Source organism: Silurus meridionalis, chromosome 22, assembly GCF_014805685.1.
Source record: "Silurus meridionalis isolate SWU-2019-XX chromosome 22, ASM1480568v1, whole genome shotgun sequence".
NCBI classification, from domain to species: Eukaryota; Metazoa; Chordata; class Actinopteri; order Siluriformes; family Siluridae; genus Silurus; species Silurus meridionalis.
In genome coordinates, this window is record NC_060905.1 from 13,075,306 (window position 1) to 13,097,522 (window position 22,217).

Genomic DNA, 22,217 nt, shown 5'->3' on the forward strand with positions numbered 1-22,217 from the left:
GAAAAATGATTGGTGAAGGTTGTAGCTTAGTGGTTAAGGCATTGCACTTTGGAGTCATGAGTTCAAATCAAAGCCAAAACCAGCTGCCACTCCTGAGGCCCTGAGCACGGTCCTTAACCTCATAGATGCTCAGTTGTATGAATGAGGTAAATGAAATTCACTCTGCATAAGAGCGAGATAATGCCTTAAATGTAAATGTTAATATTTATACAATGGGACATTCAAGACTAATGAACCATCAAACAACCATTAAGAACTGACGGTAACACTGTTTTTTAAGTATAAAGTGTGCAAGCACCTTTAGACCTGGAATTCCAGGGAATTCATGAATTATATTATGGACACATAGTGTAAGAAAAGCTTACAGTGTCTGATTGTCCCCGTGGAGTAACAGTCAAAAAACCATAGATAAATGAAGTGCTTGGGATGGGCTATAGTTCTTTAGCAGATCATGAATATATTCTAAACTGAAACCATTCAATGCTTTAAACATCATTAAACATGACATTGTAGTCAATGTATAATCCAAAAGAAGGCAATTAAAGAGGCGTAATAATGACGTAATGTGATCAAACTTTTCTTTTCTTTTGCACAGATGCATGCTCAACATTCTGAAAGATATACAAATTTACAGTCAGACTTAGAGTTCAAAATTGTGCCAGATTGTCCTCCCATGCCTCTTATGAGTTCAGGTTGACGCTACAACCGCACCAGACTTTTTTATTTTTGTAATGCTATGATGTGATACCAGTATGCACCAGCTCTGACATTTGTTTGAAACAAAATTCATCCTCTTTCTATGTTTCTCTCCCACATGCCTGTGCTGCAGTGGTGCTGTGTGATCATCCCAGCATGCCCCCATACACACAGATCTCGGGAGAGAGAAGAACGGTGGGCTCAGTGATCCGCCACAGCTGCATGGGCCAGCGTTCCATTGTAGGCAACACCACCCGAGTGTGCCAGCTGAACGGCCAGTGGAGCGGCTCACCTCCACATTGTACTGGTAACTTGTTATGGCTTTTTAATCAATACTACAATTTTCTAACATTTTCGATTTTTAATTTCTTAATATGATTTAAAGTTCAGGAGTTTCAAAAGCCCAGGGAATTGTCTGTAAAAGATGAAAGAGAGAGAGAGCATGAATCAGTCGCCATGGTGCTCCGGTGGCCGAGCGCACCATCCCTCTATATCCTATTTTAATCTCCTCCTACCATCCTCTGCTACATGAACCCCCACACGCCTGTCAGCTTATGAGCTGTCCTTCTGCACTATAAAGCCATGGCCCCCACACGGCTCTCAGATATGCCACCACATAGCCTCATCCTGTGCACTAAAACCAGCCTGACAGGTTAATGTCACAATTCATGACATTCATATTTCTCAAAAATTGCAGCTTTGCCATTTTTTTTTCGCTCCCAGGGATCGCGGTGGCCATCTTACTACGGAATTTCAAATTGCGTCTGAATAAATAGCGAATCTAAAGCGCATGTTTGCCAATAAGGAAATGCAAACGACAGATGTCCATGAAATATTTACTCCATTTGCTCAATAGCATTTGCGGCTGTTTGTGAAGCAGAACCAGGTGGACAGATGAAGCATTCGTGAACATCTGTAAATGCCTCAGGAGAGGGCCGTTTATCTGATGAACAGATGAATAGAAGGACATTTTTCTTTTTCTTGTCCGAAGTTTCTGTTATGCCGAATGAATCCTGGATTCATCTCTTATTATTTTTTTCACATCAGCATACCTTAGAATATTGAACCACTCATTGCACCTGATCCAGAGCCTCCTATCCAGGCTGATTGAGGATATGTCTACACTAATCCGAATGAATTTGAAAATGCTGTTTTCGTCCAAAAACCTTGTGTTTACACTATCGTTTTCAATCGTTTCCTAAAAGTTGCTTACCCACACTGAATGTCTGAAATCTCTCACGTCTCTGTACTGCGCTTGAGCAAAATGTAAGACACTTCGAACTGCGTCATTTCTGCCTTGTGTTTATTTACCTTCTGACTCTTTAAAATGTTGTAGCAATGACTAAAAATGCGTTATCATTTCCAAATGTATCCACTTTGGAGATCGTTTTTTAAAAAGCTACATTGTGGACGGAAGGCCAAAATAAAGAGAAAAATATGCATTTGCATTTGAAACTTAAACTTTATGGGATGGAGTTAGCTTTTTTATAAATGTATTATTATGTAGTGAATGTAGTGTTTTTTCTCCCCAAAATATGTCATTTAAACGCACTGGGGCAATAAAGCAACTGAAGAGGAATGAAAATGCAGTCTAAATGTCCACTGTAATCAACATCTTTTCCATAGTATACTGATCAATGCACATCTGCTGACTTTAAGTTGAATTCGCTGCTGTCGCTGTGAGATGTCTATAAGCTGTGTGTCAGCTAACACAAGTTAGAATTTTAGCTCATTATGTTGTTCATGTACAGAAGTAGTTTTCTTTTCTTATGAGCTTTATAGGACATTACTTTCTATCTATCGTCTCTAGGTTACAGATGTAACCCTAGTTCCCAGAGGGAATGAGACGCCGCGTCGTAACGCAGGGGCGTTCCCAAAGCGTTACAACGCAGCTCAAAGTTCCCGAATGGGAAACGTCTCTATGTTAGGCTTTGGGACTAGGCTTAGTCTCTAGGACTAGGCTTTGGGAACGCCCCTGCGTTACGGTGCAGTTTAAAGATCCTGAATGGGGAACTACATATAAAGGGGGCAGTGCCTTGATTTCGTTTAGGATCTCAGACCTGACACGCTCCTCAAGTATAGCATCTGGGTATTTGTGCATGTATGTTCATTTAGACATAACCACCTGTAAGTGGTGTAAGCAAATGTGTGTTGAATTGTGTGTCACATTGCAGGTGATTCAGGGGGTAGATGTGGAGATCCTGGTGTGCCGGTACACGGTATCCGTTTGGGAGAGCAGTTCTCTGTGGGCAGTGTGGTACGCTTCAGCTGTGAGCCTGGTTACATGCTTCGTGGTTCTTTAGAGCGGACCTGCCTGGCCAATGGCACATGGATAGGCATGCAGCCTGAGTGCCAGGGTAAGTGTGTATTCCTCAGGGCTGCATGTCTGGAAAACTCATCTGGCATTATACATGCTACTGTATGCAGGATGCATGGATTTCATCCATTCACACCCTAATAAAAGGAACAAGACCTGAAACAAGCGAGAATCTTTTTCTTCCCCTCGTATTATACCTTAAGTCTTTTGAAGGTTAAATAAAGACTTATATTAATGAACTCGGAGTGTTTCACACTCCTGTTGTATGCTTTATAGTCTTGTGGCCCATTTCCCTCCGCAAAATGCAGACTGAGTTCCAATGCGTGTTATCGAAGCCCTTGTTTCCTGCAGAACTTTTTGTTTCTCCGTCCGTGATTATCGCTCTCTCTCCCCAAATTAATTCTGTTGTTGCATTGCCATTCCGCTCATGTCCCTCTGGGTAAAGTACTTGCCCAGAAAGAGGTGTCCGAAGAGCAGAAATATCCAAGTTAATTACCCATGGGGACACACCTACCAATTCTCTCACCTCTGTCTGCTTTAACTATGTCCTTTATTCCAAAGAATGTCAAAGGGCATCTCTTGAAAATTCATTATTTTTAAAAGTATCTTGCAAACTATATGCCTCACTGCTTCTTTACTTTTCAGTATTTCAAGGCTGTGTGTACACACAAATATGCAAGAGCATAGACATTGAGATGCATGTTTGTTGCTTTGTATTGATTTGACTCTCAGGCCATTTAAACCTCAGCAAAGTGCGAACATCTTACAATAATTTGCATCAGGATCACGTTCAAAACGGACCAGCCGGTAACAACCGAAGTGTTTCATTTATATAGTATATCTAACATATTATATTGCTCTCTAAAGACCACCATGAGCTCAAAGAGATGCAGTCATATTTTGAAATGTCATACAGTGTGATATATGTGAATGATGACTAATTATTATAACACTAGATTGCAGATGTAAAAATGACTTGGTCTGAAATGGCATTTGATTTACAGTGAATTGCAAATGTATTGGTTCCCTTTTAACGAACGACAAAAACTACATATTACTCATGTATGAAATGCTAGGATTCTGTTGCTCCACTCAGGAGCAATGATTGGATGAGGTTTTTATGATTCTCAAAGATAAAAGTTGTTAGAGCTTTGTTTTAAAAGCATTTAAAAGCATCAAATTTTTTTTATTATATAAACGTAGGTGCCATAATCTTTTTATTCAATATTTATTTTTAGAAGCAGGTGCACCTTATAAGGATTTTTTCATTTATAATATTATCTTCATAAAAAGAAGTACAAATCCCAGCTCATGACAAACCAAGATGATTTTAATGGAATGTACATCATAATGGTGTGTGTTTGTTTTTCATGAAAAGTGCCAATAATTCTGCAGTTGACTGTATAATTAAATTACAAAGCTTTACTGCTTTGTGCCATGTTATCTTCTGAGCAATTTTCCATTGTAATGACTGTGTGGCCACTGAAATGAGTCAGCCTTAGACAGGAGTGGGGTCTCGGTTGTTCAGTGCTCCTTTAGTAAACCTTAACATCTTTTTAAAATCCAAATGAATGAAGAGCTGTTATAGCAGGGCAGAGGTTGCAGAACAGGGTTAGAAGGTTAGGACATTACACCAGCGCTGTCAGTTTTAATCACACTTAGGGCACCAGGGGTGTTGACTCATTACCAGAGTCTGTGTGCTTACTTTCACCCGTGCCACTATGCTCTTGAACCCAACATGGCCTTCTTATTTGCCTTCAATATACTTCTAGTGTAACAGCCTCGAACAGATCTCTCTCTCACTCTCTCTCTCTCTTGGTCGTCTCAGTTGTGTCTTGTGGCAATCCTGGCACTCCTCGGAACTCTTTGATCCAGTTCCATGATGGGCTGGTCTTCTCTCGCTCCATTACATATGCATGCAGAGAGGGTTACTATTCCACCGGCCTGCTCACACGTCACTGCACCGTCAACGGCACATGGACTGGAGACACGCCCGAGTGCACAGGTACCATCGTCCTTACACTAATGCCCTTACATCACCATCACAGCCACCGCTAAACCTTATGTTCCCCTGGAGTCCAAATAACCCATTTTCATTTTTCTATTAAAACTGAAGCATGTGTGCTTGTCTGGGTTTGGCAAAAAGGAGGGGAGAAAATGACCTTAGATTTCTTAAAGGTTCTTGGTGGGGTTCCCTTGAGTTCCTGTGACCCTGACCAGAATAAAGAAGTTACTGAAGATGAACGAGTGATGAATTAGCCAATGTTATAGAAATGTTATATATATTCTCTTATATATATATATATATATATATATATATATATATATATATATATATATATATATATATATATATATATATATTTATTTATTTATTACACGTTGATATGTTTACATAATGGTCACTGGGAGATTTCAGTGCTACTTGGACATGTTTGTGTCTGAGACATTGTTCAGTATTGTGCCAGCGCTGGACATGATTCAGTTAGATAAACCTACAATGAATGTGTTGAAGAGACCTAGATTAGCCCTGTCCATCCTCTTAGCATTAGCCTACATGCAAAGGCGTGCTCCTGAAACACAATGGAGAAAACTTGTGCTCAGAGCTAATGGAGGTCACAGGCAGCTATTATATCTGCTGGCACTATGCTTTTACTTTTTCAGAGGTGGCAGCTGACTAAAGATAGCAAATGCTATCTTAATCACTGTATAATCACATGATAAAATTTTCTAAAGAAATTAATTAATTGAGAGGTAATGCAGAGATTTGATTTATATTGATAAAATTGAATACATCTGTTCTATTATTATTATATGACTACTTGCTCATACAATAATTAGAAATGAACATAGTATTTTACCCTTAAAACAGAATGTAGACATATGTGATTATCATTGTGTAATTCTCTAAACAGTTGTTTTTCTCTGTTCTTTCATATTCAGTTATTAACTGTGGAGACCCTGGAGTACCTGCAAATGGTCTGCGACTGGGCAATGACTTCACATATGGTAGCATTGTCGGCTTTCAGTGTTCCCCTGGCTTCACCATGGATGCTGACCGTGCCTCCACACTTATATGCACGAAGGATCGCACTTGGAATGCCACCAAGCCTGTGTGTAGAGGTACAGTTTAGCTTGGAATCCGGAGCTCTTTGTACTCTATCTAATCTAATACAGTATACAGTGAAGGTACTGTAGGTAGGTAAGAACTACAAAAGCTAGGGGCAGAACCGTGTTTGTCCTGTCATCTGGAGATCTTTAGGTAAATTCCGGATATTGCCATAATCATCAGGATGGTTGTCAAGAGAGAAATATTGTTGTGTTCTTTGTGTGGAAAAGATAGCATACACTTTCTCTGCTGTCAGTCCCAGCTAAATTAGCCAATTGCATCTGTGAGGTCATGTACTATATGCAGAAGAGGGTTGATACACTATATTGCCAAATGTTTGCAGACACCTGGTCATAAGTCTGGTATGTGCTTTTTTGAGCATCGCATTCCGATTTTAGTCCAATTTGCTCTTATAATTTCCTCCACTCTTCTGATAAGATGTTCCACTAGATTTTGGAGTGCACTTGAGGACATTCATGTTTATCAGCCATAAGGGCGTTAGTACCGATGTAGGTGAGGTGAGGAGGCCTGGGGTGCAGTCAGTTTTCCAATTCATCTCGAAGGTGTTAGGGTTGAGGTCAGAGCTCTATAGCAGACCACTCAAGATCTTCCTCACCACACCATGTATAGCCCATTGGTTTGTGTTTCCAAGTTCAAGTGAACGCGAAATGTATTGTACCGCATCCAGAGGCATCTTACACAATTAAGTGCCTCCAGCTTTGTGGTAACAGTTTGGAGAAGAACCACATTTCCCCTTCAGGAACGAGACGCTGCTTCGAAACGCTACGGGAACGCTCCCATAGCGTTTCGACGCAGCTCGAGTTCCTGAAGGGGAACTTACACAATTGAGTGCCTCCAGCTTTGTGGTAACAGTTTGGAGAAGAACCACATATTTTTTTAGTGAGAATTAGCAGGTTACCTAATAGGGGTTGAAAAAAGTTTTCTTGTTTTTAAATTAACTAGCTGTAGCTATCATTTCTAATGATAACTTTTACTAGGGAAAAAAATCTCATTGACTGTAATGCGAATAAAATACATTAATTGTGTCACCTTAAATGGACTCTATTATTAAATACTAACTTAGAAAGTATTTATGCTGTGAGGAAATACTTCTGTATTGTTTTAAAGGATTTACAGTATACAGATTTATTTGCAAATGATGGCTGTGTTCTATTGCAGCGATTGTGTGTGGAGCTCCACCCAGTATTCCTAATGGCCAGGTGGTTGGAACTGACTTCCAGTGGGGTTCCAGCATCAGCTACACCTGCAACCAGGGCTATCAACTCTCTCTTCCCACTGTTCTCACCTGCCAGGGCTTTGGCAACTGGAGCGGTGAAAGGCCACAATGCTTCCGTAAGTCTCACTTAAAATAGTGTTCCTTTACCACATTAAAGTCAGAAATAATAGGTGATAAATATCTAGTTTTTGAAATCCTCACCAGCAGTCAGAATATATAAGTAATAGAAAACCGACAGACAAATGATCAGGAAGATAGATAAAAAAATACCTGGGGTAGCAGAAGTAAATATACAATAGAAATTAAAAGCATAATGACAGTATTAACACTTTAAAGACTTCACAAAGACACATTATGTTTAACAACAAATATAAAACATCAACTTTGCTCTTTTGCAGCTGTGTTCTGTGGGGATCCAGGAATCCCAGCTCAGGGCAGACGTGAGGACCGAGGATTCACTTACCTGTCTTCTGTGTTCTTCTCCTGCTTTCCACCTCTGGTACTGGTCGGCTCCACACGGAGGTATTGCCAGTATGATGGAACCTGGAGTGGGACCCAGCCTTCATGTATAGGTATGGGGTTGGGCAAAGTTTGAGGCATAAACTGACATAGTTTTTGCATGTGTTTACATCTGAAGATACCAGCAAACCTCAGTGGGTGAATTTCTGGACAGCCTAGACTTTGATTCGATTTTAACTGAAGCGCTGTCAATTTTAAAAATATCTTAAAGACTTTCATAATCTTGGACAAACTTGGTTTGTGATCTTTTATATGTACTGAATGCATTTAGTTTGGAAGGTTTATGAATGAGTAAGATGGTCATATGTTGGGGGTGGTACATTTTTAGATCCGACTCACACCAGCTGTGTGGACCCTGGCACACCTCTGTTTGGATCTCAGAACAACACTCAAGGCTACCAGGTACCGTAACACACAAAAATATGTTTCTCCTGAACTAATACGCCTGCTTATTGTAATATAATGTTATTCAGCAAAATGTTGGATTTGCTCCATCACAGATTGGCAGTACAGTGTTCTATAGCTGCAGAAAGGGATACCTGCTCCTTGGTTCTATCTCTCGTACCTGCCTGCCCAACCTCACTTGGAGTGGCATGCCACCAGAGTGTATTGGTAGGCAACATTTTCTCAGCTAAATTTATTTAATTTAATATATTGAATATAATTTGAATGCATTAAGGAAGAACATTTGCATTATACGCTGTGCTGTTATATGTATCTAATCATTGATCGACCTAATATTTTTCACCAAACACATACTTCCAATATTCTTTCCCTCAGCTCATCACTGTAGTCAACCCGAACTTCCAGCTCAGGCAGATGCTAGAGCCATAGAGCTGCCTTCCCTGGGTTACACTCTCATCTACACGTGTCAGCCTGGCTTTTATTTAGCCGGAGGCTCTGAACATCGCACATGCAGACCTGACGGCAGCTGGACCGGCAAGCCACCACTATGTGCAGGTATCGCTCAAAAACAAAAGTTTTTGCTCAGCATTTCCCTGTATATAAACCTTTTTTGTTTTTCAGGACATTCACAGTGTCACAAGGTGCATCTGCCTTACTGTTAAATAGCTACAGTAATTGCTCACATTTACTGCACTTTGTACTTCTCTCATCCTTGCTAATGTTGATGAATTGCTCTTTGCACCTGTTTCATCTTAAAAAGCTGGCACTATCACAGAGCTCGATTCATCATACTATCATTGGAATTCCATACTTTAGGAGCTCTGAGAAGCCTGGTGCAAGGTTCTGATTAGGTTAGGAGCAAAATGTGGTTTTGGAAAACAGACTGCGCTACACCTTTCTCCGGCACGTAAACAGATCCAATTCCGCCTGCGAAGTGGAAAATTAGAACAAAAGATGCCAAACTTTTAGACAGTAGTCTTTTTCAGCATGCATTAGATGTGGGAGTAGATCCTGCAAATAATGGCTTTGATGGATCTTGAGCTGTAAGTGGGTGAAATATGGCATTGATAGTTTTTAAAGCCAAGCTATAAAGATGGAGGAGAGGACTGAGCTGCTGGCTTTTCACAGTGGAGGAATATTACCAGTACTTGTGGGAAAGCTGATAAAGTGTGTGTTCAGGCTTCTGACAGCTAATAAAGCTCTGTCTCCACCAAATGTGTGTAGAAGTTTTATTTCCTTCTGTTAGCTTTACGCTCAAAGAAGAATTTTGCATTACCAAATATCTGTTCCAACTCTTTTACAAGCTAGACTGCCAGTAGGCATGCTAATACAACTGTTAACAATGTTACATAGTAAAGGTAAACCAGCACTTAGAACCTTAGTGACAGCATGTATCCTGTATACTTTGGTGTTGGTCTTAAGGCTAATTTATGCTTTCCTGCCTGTATTGGAAATATCTTCACCTTCACAGGGGAGAGGAAATAACGAATACTGTATAAATGCATAAACATTACACATCATGATTTATATTTTACATTCATATTCACACTGAATAATTAGGTCCCAATTAGTGTAAACTGAAATTTCTTTCTTGGTCAACTTTGTGGTCTATCCAATTTATCCTGGCAACACTGGGTGCTGAATGGCTTACCATTTTATTTCACACCACAATCTACACCCATACAGTAGTCACACACTCATTCACACCTACAGGAAGTTACTTATCAACATGTTTTGAGACTTACGACCCATTCTTTTTTTTCCCGTCTCATCCACTTAATGTTAACGTGATGTTTCCGCATAAAAAAATATTTTACTGCTATTTTGTTTACTCTGATATGATGAACAGACTGGTCATTAAAATATGTAGTTAGGCATTTAGTTTTCTGTAGTAACTCTCTCTCTCTATCTCTCTTTGTTACCTTATAGCTGATAATAGGCCAAGTGGGAAAACTGTTGGAACCGTTCAAGAGCCACCCAACACTAAACTTCAGGGTAGGTATTATTTCAACAATAATTAGAATTAGAAATGAATAAAAAAAGATGCCTTTACCTTTTTCTTTATCTCTCCCATAATCTTCCAGTGCCTAGTGGAGTGTTTGCACGGAACTCACTGTGGAGGGGCTCCTATGAGTACCTTGGGAAAAAGCAGCCAGCCATGCTAAGCATAACTGCTTTTGAACCGTTCAGTAACCGGGTCAATGGCACCCTAATGGACCACAGTGGCGTGCAGCTCAATCTGGCTGGTGCGTACATTCTCATCCTAAACATCACTCTTCCAAAGTGTGTCTCCCAAACTATTACCTGTTGCTTGAATATCAGAGCTGAAGGGGAAGTTAATGCATAAAAGCTTCACACTCTGATGGGCAGGTTTATGTAGGTCAGGAGGCGTACAGCAAAACACAGGCTGACGCAACCGCAAAATGTGTTCACAATTCATCCGAAATGAACATTCTGTTTACTAAAGCTGTAGCTCATCAAACCAAATCAGCCTGGAACCACCTACTAAATTCCATGCAAAGCTCAAATCGTGGCTTAAATGCATAGAAATGGACAAAAAATCTTTCAGCAGTAATGTTTTAATAAATTAGGTCTATTTATTTAAAAAAAAAAAAGACATGCAGAGCAGTAAATTGTCAGATAATATGCTGTTTAAATGAAATTAATAATCCAATTTTCAAAGAATAGACTAATAACACAAGCAATTAAAAAAAATTGTTTATTAAATATTTATTTCTGCTAAATAAACTGATAATGAACAGCAACTAAAAACAGAAAACAATATATCAAGTGTGCCATACATCATTAAATTACATTTAAAGGTAATGAGATGCATTGAAAAACATGAATGTGAAATAATAGCTTGTATACTTGAGGGTGTGTTCTGATTGTAAGCTGCATATTAATAGAATTTTTTTTTTTATAAACTCTCTTGCTGACTCTGGAAGTGTAAATGTATTGTAGTTGTCTAATATGAAACTAAACTTACTTTAATATTTTTACATAATTTGGGGAAATGTGTACATATTTCTGAGCATCCTGTTACTAATAATGAATTAGCATTGTTTACAGATTTAATAGTTACCCTAAATGCAGGGCCATAGTAAAATCTATAACTATACCTATAACTATAAATATTGCTAGCTATAACATTCTTTCTAACAGAGCTATTTTTCTTACGTAGAATCCCCAGGACATAAAATGTATTCAGAATAATGGTTGACAGTTCAGTTATATTCTACAATCAAGAAAATTGCTTACCTTAAAAAAAAAAAAATTGTTCTGCTTTTGTGGAGAGAAAAACTCTTTTGATTTTTATGTTGCTGAAAAATCAGCTGTCGGATTTTGATGAATTCATGGTCCTCTCTCAACCAAACTGACCTCAAATTGGCAGGCATGACAAAGACGTGTTTTTGCCTGCTCAATGAGCTCAGTCCACTTGCTGTTCCACTCTGTCTTTAGCTTTAGTAAAATAACTGGACAGCTTTTGGATTTTACTAAGCAGCTTGTTTACTCTGCTGTTTGTCTTTTAAGGTTTGATTTTTTCACAATTTTTTTTGCAATTACATGTAGAATTTTACATGTCAGAGATCCTCGCATTACTTTTTTTCTAGGTGAAAGTTTGACTAGAAATCCAAGGTAAAGCCAATTAAATAAAAAAATCCCACATATTAATTCTAGCTATTCTTATTGGGCAATAAAATAAACATTTGAATTTGATTTACCAACCAAATGCATTTATTTTATAATCCTAATAACGCTGCACCTGGGTGGATATCCGCATCCACCAATCACCTTCATTCTTTGTGATTAGCACGGAACGGGCTGTTAGCCACATCATGGTCTTCCTGCGCTGGCTGCTCATCAAAATTCACAGACGTTTTAGCGAAAAAGATTTTAATAAGAAAAACGTTATGTAAAAATAATTTGCTTGTGCCTCAATGCAGGCCTTCTGCAAGCTTATTTAAGCTTTATAAACTACATTAAGGATGCTAATGGAATTCAGAAATACACAAAATAGACAAGATAGGCTATTGCATAGATCCCTATTGGTAAATCAGATTGCTTTTTTTTTAATCAAATCATTCCTTTTATCCTATGTAGGAACCTACAAGAAAGAAGAGGCCCATTTGTTGCTCCAGGTCTATCAGATCCGAGGGCCAGTGGAAATCTTCGTCAACAAATTCAAAATCGACAACTGGGCACTGGATGGACATGTACGTATCACTTTTTTTTGTTGCCTTTTTTTCAGAATTGGGCCTTGATGAAGAATTAGTCATGTGTAAAAAGTTAGTTTGTGGAGGACACTTAGGAGAAGTGACACTTATCTTTTCAAGGACTAAAGGCTTTTATTCAGTAGCTTATGTTTTTTTTGGGGTTTTTTTGTTGTTGTTGTTGTTGTTGTTGTTGAAGGGCAGAACAGGCTGTAAAATGAGTAACAAGATATATCAAGATCCAAACCTGTGACTTTTCCCACTTCCCCCTGATTGCTGTCCTTCCTGCCTACTTATTAAACAACCAATATTTTTTGTTTTTCTGGTGCATCACTTGTGAATTGGTTTATGCTGAAATCCAGCATAAGTGTAAGGCTGAGGAAAAAATGGCTAAGCACAATGTTCAAAAATTAGCATAATATGGTTTAGACCCAAGCTACAGTATATACTGTACACCTTTAGAAACAACATTGAAATGTTTACATTTTAACTTGATTTTTTCCAGTAAAGAAAATCACATATATGAAAGTAGCATTTACAAAATTTGACAAAATGACAGATAAAGCAGGTTCCACTGCCCGCTGACACTGACCTGGGAAGAAGTGAAATATATAAAATTATACCACAGCTCTGTTAAATGTTTGAATCTTATTAGCCAGGAGGTGTTGATAACTTTTTCTGTAAGAGTTTTGACAAAAGTGATGGCTGTAAATCAAATCTCAGGTTTCTCAGCTATTTGTTTCACAGAGATCCTCCCTTGATCCGATTGTGGAATTTTGAAACGTGACGGTTCGCATTGCATCGATTCTACGTTTCTGTGTTTACATGTGTCATTAAAGTGCACTTGCACCAATTTGTGCATTTGTTTCACATTGCAGTTTTTATAGTGGTGGGGAGTTTTCCTGCTACATAATAGTCTTCAAGAAAGAGGAATTTTAAGATTTCTGGCTTCCCAGTAACATGTAAAGTTGTGTTTTTTCATCTCATTCATTTCAAGCAAAATGTCCTGGCCTGGCACATGGTAAACAAAGGTGAGTGTTACCAAAGTACCCAGGTGTGTGCTCAGCCTCTGGGGTACAGTCTGATGTTGTCTTGATGGAAGGGAGCATTGTTTTTGGCGGTGTCACCAGTTTCTGCTGGAAAGCAATGGTCACCTGAAGATATGACTCATTCAACTTGCTGTAGTTCCTTCACTCTTTTATACTTTGCTGCTTTCTCAAGGATGTAAAGGATCTGCTGCTGCTGCTATCAAGACAAGCAGTTTGACCAGTTAATGCTCCTGTTGTTGTATCCACAACAACAGGAAAATGAACAGTGTGGACGTTCAGCACCCAGGCTAAGTTATGTGTAGAGGCTTTAGTGCGGGGGCTGCAGGCCCACCATCACACCTATTACTGCACACTGTACCATGTCTTATTCCTTATTTATGAAATAAATGTAATGTTTGAAGTTCTTCATAGTTAACTCCCTAGAAATTCCCATCTCACTCTGTCTTCATGAGATGATGTTTTCACACCCACCAATGTGCAATATTCAATTCAATTGAATGAACATTGTCTCAAAGCAGCGTTACATAGATAAAGCGGTAATAAGGTTATATAAAAGAAGTGTAAGTTATAAAAGTTATTAAAGAATATTGCCTCTAAGTTAGTTCCTTATAATTGTTTATCCATGATAAGCAAGCCACCTCAGCTATCAATAAGTGTCTTAAGTACATATTAGAAGCTACCCAGAAATCCAGTTAGTTCCCACAATTCTTTATATTGAATTTTTGGTTAAGGGCATGGTCTGGACTTGTACTTGCATTAAAAATTTAAAAAATAAAATATTTTTTTGGTGAAAAGCATTAGTGGTAGAAAAGCATATCACTCTTAGGTTTATGTGAGATTTATGATGGGGCTGTTAGGTGAAAGTTTTTAACACCATAGTGTTCGTATGTCATGTTTAAATTATCAGCATTGCTTTCTGTGTAGATGTAGCAGTGTTATTGCATCACCTTAAGAGAGAGTTCTTAGTAGATGTCTTTTGGTAAACCACAAACCCCTAAAACTCCTTGGGGCTCATTTTATTTCGTAGACATTTTTCAGTCATGTCAGTGATAGAACACCTCCGCTATCTTTTTTTAACAGCTGTCTGCTGACTGCCTTAAACAGATGAAACTATAAGTTCTCAAGGTTGATGTTCAGAGAGACTGTGAAGCGTTCCTGTGAGACTTGGAACTGTTGATATTGATTTTGTACTGAAATGTCAAGGATAATTTTGACCATTTCATCACTGATGCGCATCTGTTTCGCTTTTGCTCAGGATCCAAAGGGATTCAAAAACAATTTTGCAGATCTTTAAATGGACACACCCACATGTATACAGGTTGATCAACGAAGGTCTTAATAAAGTAGCATAGCAATCAGGGCTATGATTTTTAGAGGTCTCCTCCATTTTCTGTGAAAAGCCGTGGTAATACTGCATGTATCCTGTTTGTAACTTGTTTGAAGATAATCATCATCATTATCATCAACAGCATCTTAGTTGAAAATGAGCCATAAAAGTAAACTGATAGCTTTTCATAAAGTTGCCTCAGGAAAATGAATTAATTGGCTAAAGTGATAACTTGGTATTTTTCATGCCCAAACTAAATAGGAAAGGAGAGAATTTGACATATTCTATATAATAGATTAATTAAAAAAAAAAACATCAAAGAGTATAAAAGATTATACATTGAAATAGAGAGGAGTGATGAAATGTTTAAGAAATGTTTAAAGCCAATATATATATATGAATTAAATAAACAAAATAATAATAAAAAAGAGTGAAAGAGTGTAAAAGAAATGTTTTTTATTGTGAAATTATTGTGAGAAAAGAAATGAAAAAATAATCATAAAACAACAACAATAAATAAATATATAAATATATACATAAATAAATCAGGAATTTATATTCTCTTGCTGCCAATATTACAATATTACAAATAATAAATTACCCATTAATGACTTCACATAAATTTCTATGCCACTTATATCTATTCCATCAGGGTTAACTAAAATCTAAAAACAATTTCACTGCTTACAACAGCATACATTTCCCTACAACATACTCTTCACTACAACAGCATACATTTCCCTACAACGTACTCTTCACTACAACAGCATACATTTTACACCATGAACAAGAGAGCAAGAGAAATGCAAAGGAGAACCAAAGTATTAGGTTCTGTACATCAAAGAAGAGAGTGTAGTGCAGCAGCCTGACTTTATATGTAAGGAGTTGCATAAGTTGAAGAGCATCCACCGAAAATGCGTTTCAGCTGGATGCAAAAGCAGGACATAAAAGAAAGATCTAAGGATGTAAAGAGGTTGGTGAGAACAGAGAAGTTAGAAAGACAGAATGCAGCAAGGATGCTGAAAGCTTTAAGAGATAAGTGAAAAGGTGGATTTTCAAAGAAAGGATTTGGATGTTTAGTTTGTAATACTAGGTCAGGATCAGGTGTTGGTGAAAAGCAATTTTAGGACAATTTAAAGCTTGTGAATGGATCTATAGTTGGATATCTATAAGAACAGAATTTCAGCATCCTAGGCAGCCAGAGACCAGGGTATAGAAGAGGGAATCAGTGCAGAGTAAAACTGACACATGTACATTTAGCAGTGTTACAGAGTTCAGCATGGAGCTTCAGTCTCTCAAACCTGTACAGCAAAAGATTTTTGATATGATGCCTTTTTAAACCATACGCAAGATATACATTGTAGGGAAAATGCATACAGGGTTTTGATGTCAACAAGTATGCACTTTTTTGGTGTTCATAAATAAAATGTGCTTTTTGCCCATTCCACATTTAGTCCCAATTTGTTTTTATAAAAACCTCCACTCTTCTAGGAGGAGGTTTTACTAAATGTTGGAGTGTGTTTGTAAAGATTTGGGCTCATTCTGCCACAAGGGTGTTAGTAAAGTCAGGTACTGATGTAGGGTGAGGAGACCTGGGGTACAGTCAGCGTTCCAATTCATCCTAAAGGTGTTCAATACGGTTGAGGTCAGGGTTTTATAGCAGGCCATTCAAGATCTTCCACAACAACCCATTAAAACCATATTTTCATAGAGCTAAGGTTCCATTTGTCTGTCTTATAACCTGGACGTGTATTTTGCTTATTTTGGGAACCCCAGCTAATGATTTGTCCACCTCTGATTTTGAAAAGAATTGTTAAAGTAGGAATAATTATTATTTTAGTCTTATAACTGTTGAGGGTAAGAATGGAAAGTTAGAAGTCTTTATCCCTAGTCTGCTTTCTAATAGACTCTCTTTTTACCTGAACACCAACACATGCACACAAACACAGAGAACAGCAGAAGCAGCAGCTCATATCTGAAGCCATACTGAGTACTTCACATACATGCCATTACTCCTGGGTTTAGAAAAGCTGAGAAAGTTTTTTTCCCTCTTCTTTTAATTAAAATGTCAGTTAAATCATTGCAGAGTAATCAGGGCCAGACGTCTGGGCTACCCCTTACCCTCCTCCCCACAAATGCACCGGAGACAAGCAGCTGGGAAAATGTAATTAAAAGCGTAGGTCATGAGAAGTGGGTATGTGTGTGTGTGTGTGTGTGTGTGTGTGTGTGTGTGTGTGTGTGTGTGTATGCCTGACTGTATGAGCATTTTCTTCTCTAGATTGAGGAATGGTTTAAAACTAAATGTCAAGTGTAAAAGGTACATGGTGCAGCTGACACGTCTTACCTTTCAACAATTCATTGTTGACATTTTGAAAATGTATTGACTTTCTAATGTGAGGTCTTTAATTGTTTGTTCTCTTCTTGTCACAGGTGTCATATATGCCTTCATCAAACTCCTTTGTGTATCAAGGATTTGTTCGAGGGAAAGGATTTGGCCAGTTCGGCCTTCAGAGGCTCGGTATGTGTTTTGTTGCACAACAGTAAACCTTTATACGTTCAGGGGCTAGGTAGCAATTCATGTTTTATTTCATTATTCCCTTCCAATTCTATTTATTTCATTCTGTTGGAAATGTTTTTTTTTATATAAATATTATTTCGCATATATATAGTATATTGTAATTTACACTATCCAAAAGCGTTGATGTCAGCATTTTTATTGCCTGTGTGTGTGCACATCTGAAAGATTTGTCATATTTTACCTATTTTTAAAATGATGAGTACAAACAACCACAAGAAATACACTGTAAATGCTGTTTCACTTGATCAGCTGACATGTTAGTAAAAACTCCATACTATCCTGTAAATTATAGGTGAATTATTAAGAGGTTTTTACACTTTTTCTGACAAAGACCAGACCGGTGAGCATATTTTCCTGGTTTTGGTGTCATTGCATTGGCTCCCTTTTGGGTTTGATTGATTTAAAAATTCTTACGCTGACCCATAAGGCCCTACATGGGATGGCATCTCGTTACTTCTCACAAATTTTAACTGATACACTCCAAAGCGTGATCTCTGATTTCTGATTCTGGTCTTTTAGTTGTTCCTCCTATCTGTTTAAGTTCTATGGGTGATCAGGCTTTTTTCCTATGCACCAAAACTTAAACTAGCAATTAAAAATGAGAGATTAGACAGAATGAATCTGTTATTGTTTTTAAATCTGCTATTGAACACTGTTGTTTATTTAATTACATTTTATTTACTTTTATTTTTATTTCCTTTTTATATGCTTGGACAGTGCTTTGAGAACTTTTAACGGTGCTTTATAAAATAAATAACATTTTATCATATCTATCTATCTATCTATCTATCTATCTATCTATCTATCTATCTATCTATCTATCTATCTATCTATCTATCTATCTATATATATATATATATATATATATATATATATATATATATAGAGAGAGAGAGAGAGAGAGAGAGAGAGAGAGAGAGAGAGAGAGAGAGAATTTATAAATTATGCCTTTATGCTGCTCCCATGAGTTCTGGAGAGAGTTTGCCAGGAGGGAGTCCGTCTCCTTCTGGTGGCCATACGGTGTCCGGGCAGACCATGGTTTGTGGACCTGGTAGCCTTTCTTGAACACCCTCCCGGAAGATTCCTCTCAAGAGGGTTTTTTATCTCTCTCAGGCAGGGGGCACAATTGTTCACCCCCACCCAGAGCTGTGGAGACTGTGTCCGTGACCCCTGAGGGGGTACAGCTACGAGCTTCCGGTTTTCTCCACCAAGGTAGTAGAGACCATACTCCAATCCAGAGCTCCCTCCAAGAGGAGGTGGTATGCTGCAAGATGGCGCCTGTTCAGTGTATGGTACGATAAACACCAATTGGATCAAATTAACTGCCCAGTTGGTTCAGTGCTGGAATTCCTTCAAGAACAGTTTGCCAAAGGGTTGGCTCCATCCACCTTGGAAGTCTACGCGTCCGATATTTCGGCGTATCATGCACCCCTGGGGGGGCGATCACTGGGTAGAAACCCGCTGGTGATGCGTTATCTTCGCGGCACCTGCGGCCTAGAGTGACTGCATGGGACTTGGCTGTTGTGTTTGAACCTCTATCTGAGCCCCCTCTTCGAGCTATTGGCATCCTAAAGGTTCCAGGTTACAGTCCAGACTGTGTTCCTCCTGGCCTTTTTCTCTTTTAAGAGAGTAGGGGATCTTCAGGCCCCCTAATTTCTGGAGTTCACTCCAGGCATGGACAGTGCCTTTTTGTAACTTAAAACAGGGTACATCCCTAAGGTGCCCTCGTCATCCCACGAACTGTTACGCTCTAGGCATTCTTTCCTCCTCCTTTCCAGGCCCCCGACCAGGAAAAGCTAAACCGGCTGCATCTGGTACGAGCACTGGACATATACGTCCACAGAACAAGCCTGTGGAAGAAGTCGGAACAACTGTTTGTCTGCTATGTCCCTGCAAAGAGAGGCCTCCCTACGAACAAATAGATGCTTAGCAGATCCTAATAGTTCTCTGGTCGCCCCGCTCCTTTCGGGGTCAGAGTGCACTCAACCCGGAGTGTGGCAGCCTCTAACGCTTGGTCTGCTGGAGTCTCTCTCCATGAAATCTTTAACAATGCAGGCTGGTCCACCCTGCTGACCTTTGTCAGGTTTTATAACCTTGATCTCATTGCCACTTCTGGCCCCTCTGTCCTGGTTGTTGACGCAGCTCGAGTTCCTGAAAGTTATCTATCTATCTATCTGTCTATCTATCTATCTATCTATCTATCTATCTATCTATCTATCTATCTATCTATCTATCTATCTATCTATCTATCTATCTATCTATCTATCTATCTATCTATATACACACATACATATACACACATTTTATGTATATAAAATTAATTTTGTTTCCCTTTCAGTACTAAGACTGAAAAGTTCTTACCTACTAATGATACTCAATTAAGTGAAATGCATTGTATGTAGTACAGTTGGAATTTTTATTGTGACAGAAATGCATAGCTTTGTGATTTATACAAAAAGATTAATTATCCCTTATGTGCAGAGACGGCAATATTAAATTAACATACAGTAGCTACAGAGAGTCCGTCCTGTCCAGATGGCTGTTAACTGCTGACTGTATGTGTGTCTAAATGAATGGTAAATAATAAAAAAAACATTGTAGGGTTTTTTTTTTTTTTTTAACTGTGATGAAGTTTTTTTGGCTTCGACTTACAATGACAGTTGAAATTGAACTTGTGAATGGATGACTTTTTCACTGCGTAATCAGGTACCACCAGGGCTGCTTCTTCACAGGACCTTGTTACGAATATCTAAAGTGATTCACTATAGGTGGAGGCAAAAGCAGAGTCGGATAATTACACTAAAACGTGTGTGGCTACAACGTGACCTATTCATCAGAGCAGGGCTTGACAAGTTGAGGGCAAAGCAAACAGTACTTTGTAAATTTTAGCATAATTAATGATTTCTAATCACTCATTTATACACTGAGCCCTACACTCATTAAACTTTATAGCCAAAAAACAATAAGCAGAACACTAAACATGCTTTACAAACAAAACATTAATTATTATAAATGAGTGGACTGAGTCTGTCTGTGGTTTGATTAGCCAACCTTATTAGGTAATTGAATAAGATAATCAGACCCTCTACTCGTTCCTCGTGACTTTACTTTACTGGCAGGATTTTTGGCATTAGCTGATGAACAGGTGCATTGTTGCTCTCTAGTTGTTCAGGGATGCACAGTGGTCTTAATTGAAAAATGAATGGCGAATGACTTCATCTTCATTGCAACTTCATAGCAGTAATTAAAAAGCCTTGTTTCGGATGATAAAATATAACGCCTCCCAAAAGCGCACCTGTCTCTCGAGTTCGATCAAAACACCTCCTTGCTGTATTTGTTTGGTTTTGTTCGTAATCTAATTACATTTCGATTAAATACACACTCCGTCATGGAGTTTTCCACTTGCGTGATAAACCTGCGAAGTGTGAAATAATATCAGCCATAAATAATGGATTCTTCGTTGAGCCGTAAAGTGGAATTGGACATGGACCAGTTTATCAGCTGTCTTGCCAGGAGAAATAAATGTGTTTGTTATTTTATAGCTGTGTCTTTTAAAGTATTATTAATGTACTTTATTGTGTTTACAAGTTGCTTTCATTTGTCTATCCTGCAGAGGGACTGGACCCAAATGGAGAGAACCCCAGCTATTTTGCCTCTAACAGCAGTTCAGTGGCAGCAGCCATTTTAGTGCCTTTTATAGCCATGATTATAGCAGGATTTGCTCTGTACCTCTACAAACACAGGTAAGTCTTTTCACTGTTACAGGGAACATCATGTGCTGTATTTAGTTAAACAGTACAGAACACATTGTGTGCAACATTTGTTATTGTATTATTGAGATACATGCACTTTAATGCTGTTACAGTTTCACACTGTGTATTTGTCTCATCATTAACAGCAATGCTTTCAGTCAGAACTGTTTCAGTTTTCTGATTATGGCTTTGTCTCATCACCAGGAAAAGACCCAAAGTACCCTTCAATGGCTACGCTGGCCACGAAAACACCAATGGAAGAGCAACATTTGAAAACCCCATGTATGACCGTAATATTCAGCCCACAGACATCATGGCTAATGAGTCTGAATTCACAGTCAGCACAGTCTGCACAGCCGTATAGCCACTGCTTTTTCCACAGGTAAGCGGTCAAGCACCAACACAACAATACACTATAGGTTCCTGTTTTACAGTTTTATAAACAAAGTAAATGAATACAAATTTTTTTATATTCAAAATATTAAATTCTACATGCTCTAAAGAATGAATATTCTATGAATATTTACTGAGCCTCATTATTAGACTACTTCTAAATAACATGTCAGTATATATAAAAAAGCACATGTTTAAAAAAACAAACAAACCGGATATTCTGAAAAGGCCAATATTTTAGAAAAACAGGGGATTCTAAAATGCCCTTAAAAACCTCAGCATAGGAGCTATAGAATGCAAGCAATAAAAACTACTGTATATTAGAAGATACATATTTATTTCAGAAAATCGTATTTCCGTTTTTTCCAAGAGTCTATTTGAAAGTTGTATGATGTTAACAGCCTTTTCCAAAGTAAATAATGAATGTTTTATGAAAATACCATTCACTATACTTTCCAATTAACATTTATTAATTCACTATATGGACAAAAGTATTTTTTCCAGCCATATGTGGCTTTTCTTTTAAAACAAAGTTGGAGGCACACAATTATACAGGATGTGTTTGGATGTGGTAGCATTACATTTTGAACTCAAAATTGTTCCAGCATGACAATGCATGTG

At 38.3% G+C, this 22,217-nt stretch overlaps 1 protein-coding gene across 3 annotated transcripts in view; it reads left to right on the plus strand.

Annotated features, from left to right (window-relative positions):
• csmd2 (CUB and Sushi multiple domains 2) overlaps positions 1-22,217 on the plus strand; it is a 359,814-nt gene that overhangs the window by 330,001 nt on the left and 7,596 nt on the right. For all 3 annotated transcript variants that reach the window (XM_046834777.1, XM_046834778.1, XM_046834780.1), the window contains exons 56-70: positions 830-1,003; positions 2,871-3,053; positions 4,842-5,018; positions 5,957-6,136; positions 7,302-7,475; positions 7,758-7,931; positions 8,207-8,280; positions 8,379-8,490; positions 8,659-8,838; positions 10,213-10,278; positions 10,368-10,529; positions 12,388-12,500; positions 17,304-17,391; positions 21,065-21,194; positions 21,408-21,585. In XM_046834777.1, the coding sequence (XP_046690733.1) occupies positions 830-1,003; positions 2,871-3,053; positions 4,842-5,018; positions 5,957-6,136; positions 7,302-7,475; positions 7,758-7,931; positions 8,207-8,280; positions 8,379-8,490; positions 8,659-8,838; positions 10,213-10,278; positions 10,368-10,529; positions 12,388-12,500; positions 17,304-17,391; positions 21,065-21,194; positions 21,408-21,567 (2,147 nt within the window). In that variant the 3' untranslated portion in view covers positions 21,568-21,585. The remainder of the gene's footprint in view (positions 1-829; positions 1,004-2,870; positions 3,054-4,841; positions 5,019-5,956; positions 6,137-7,301; positions 7,476-7,757; positions 7,932-8,206; positions 8,281-8,378; positions 8,491-8,658; positions 8,839-10,212; positions 10,279-10,367; positions 10,530-12,387; positions 12,501-17,303; positions 17,392-21,064; positions 21,195-21,407; positions 21,586-22,217) is intronic.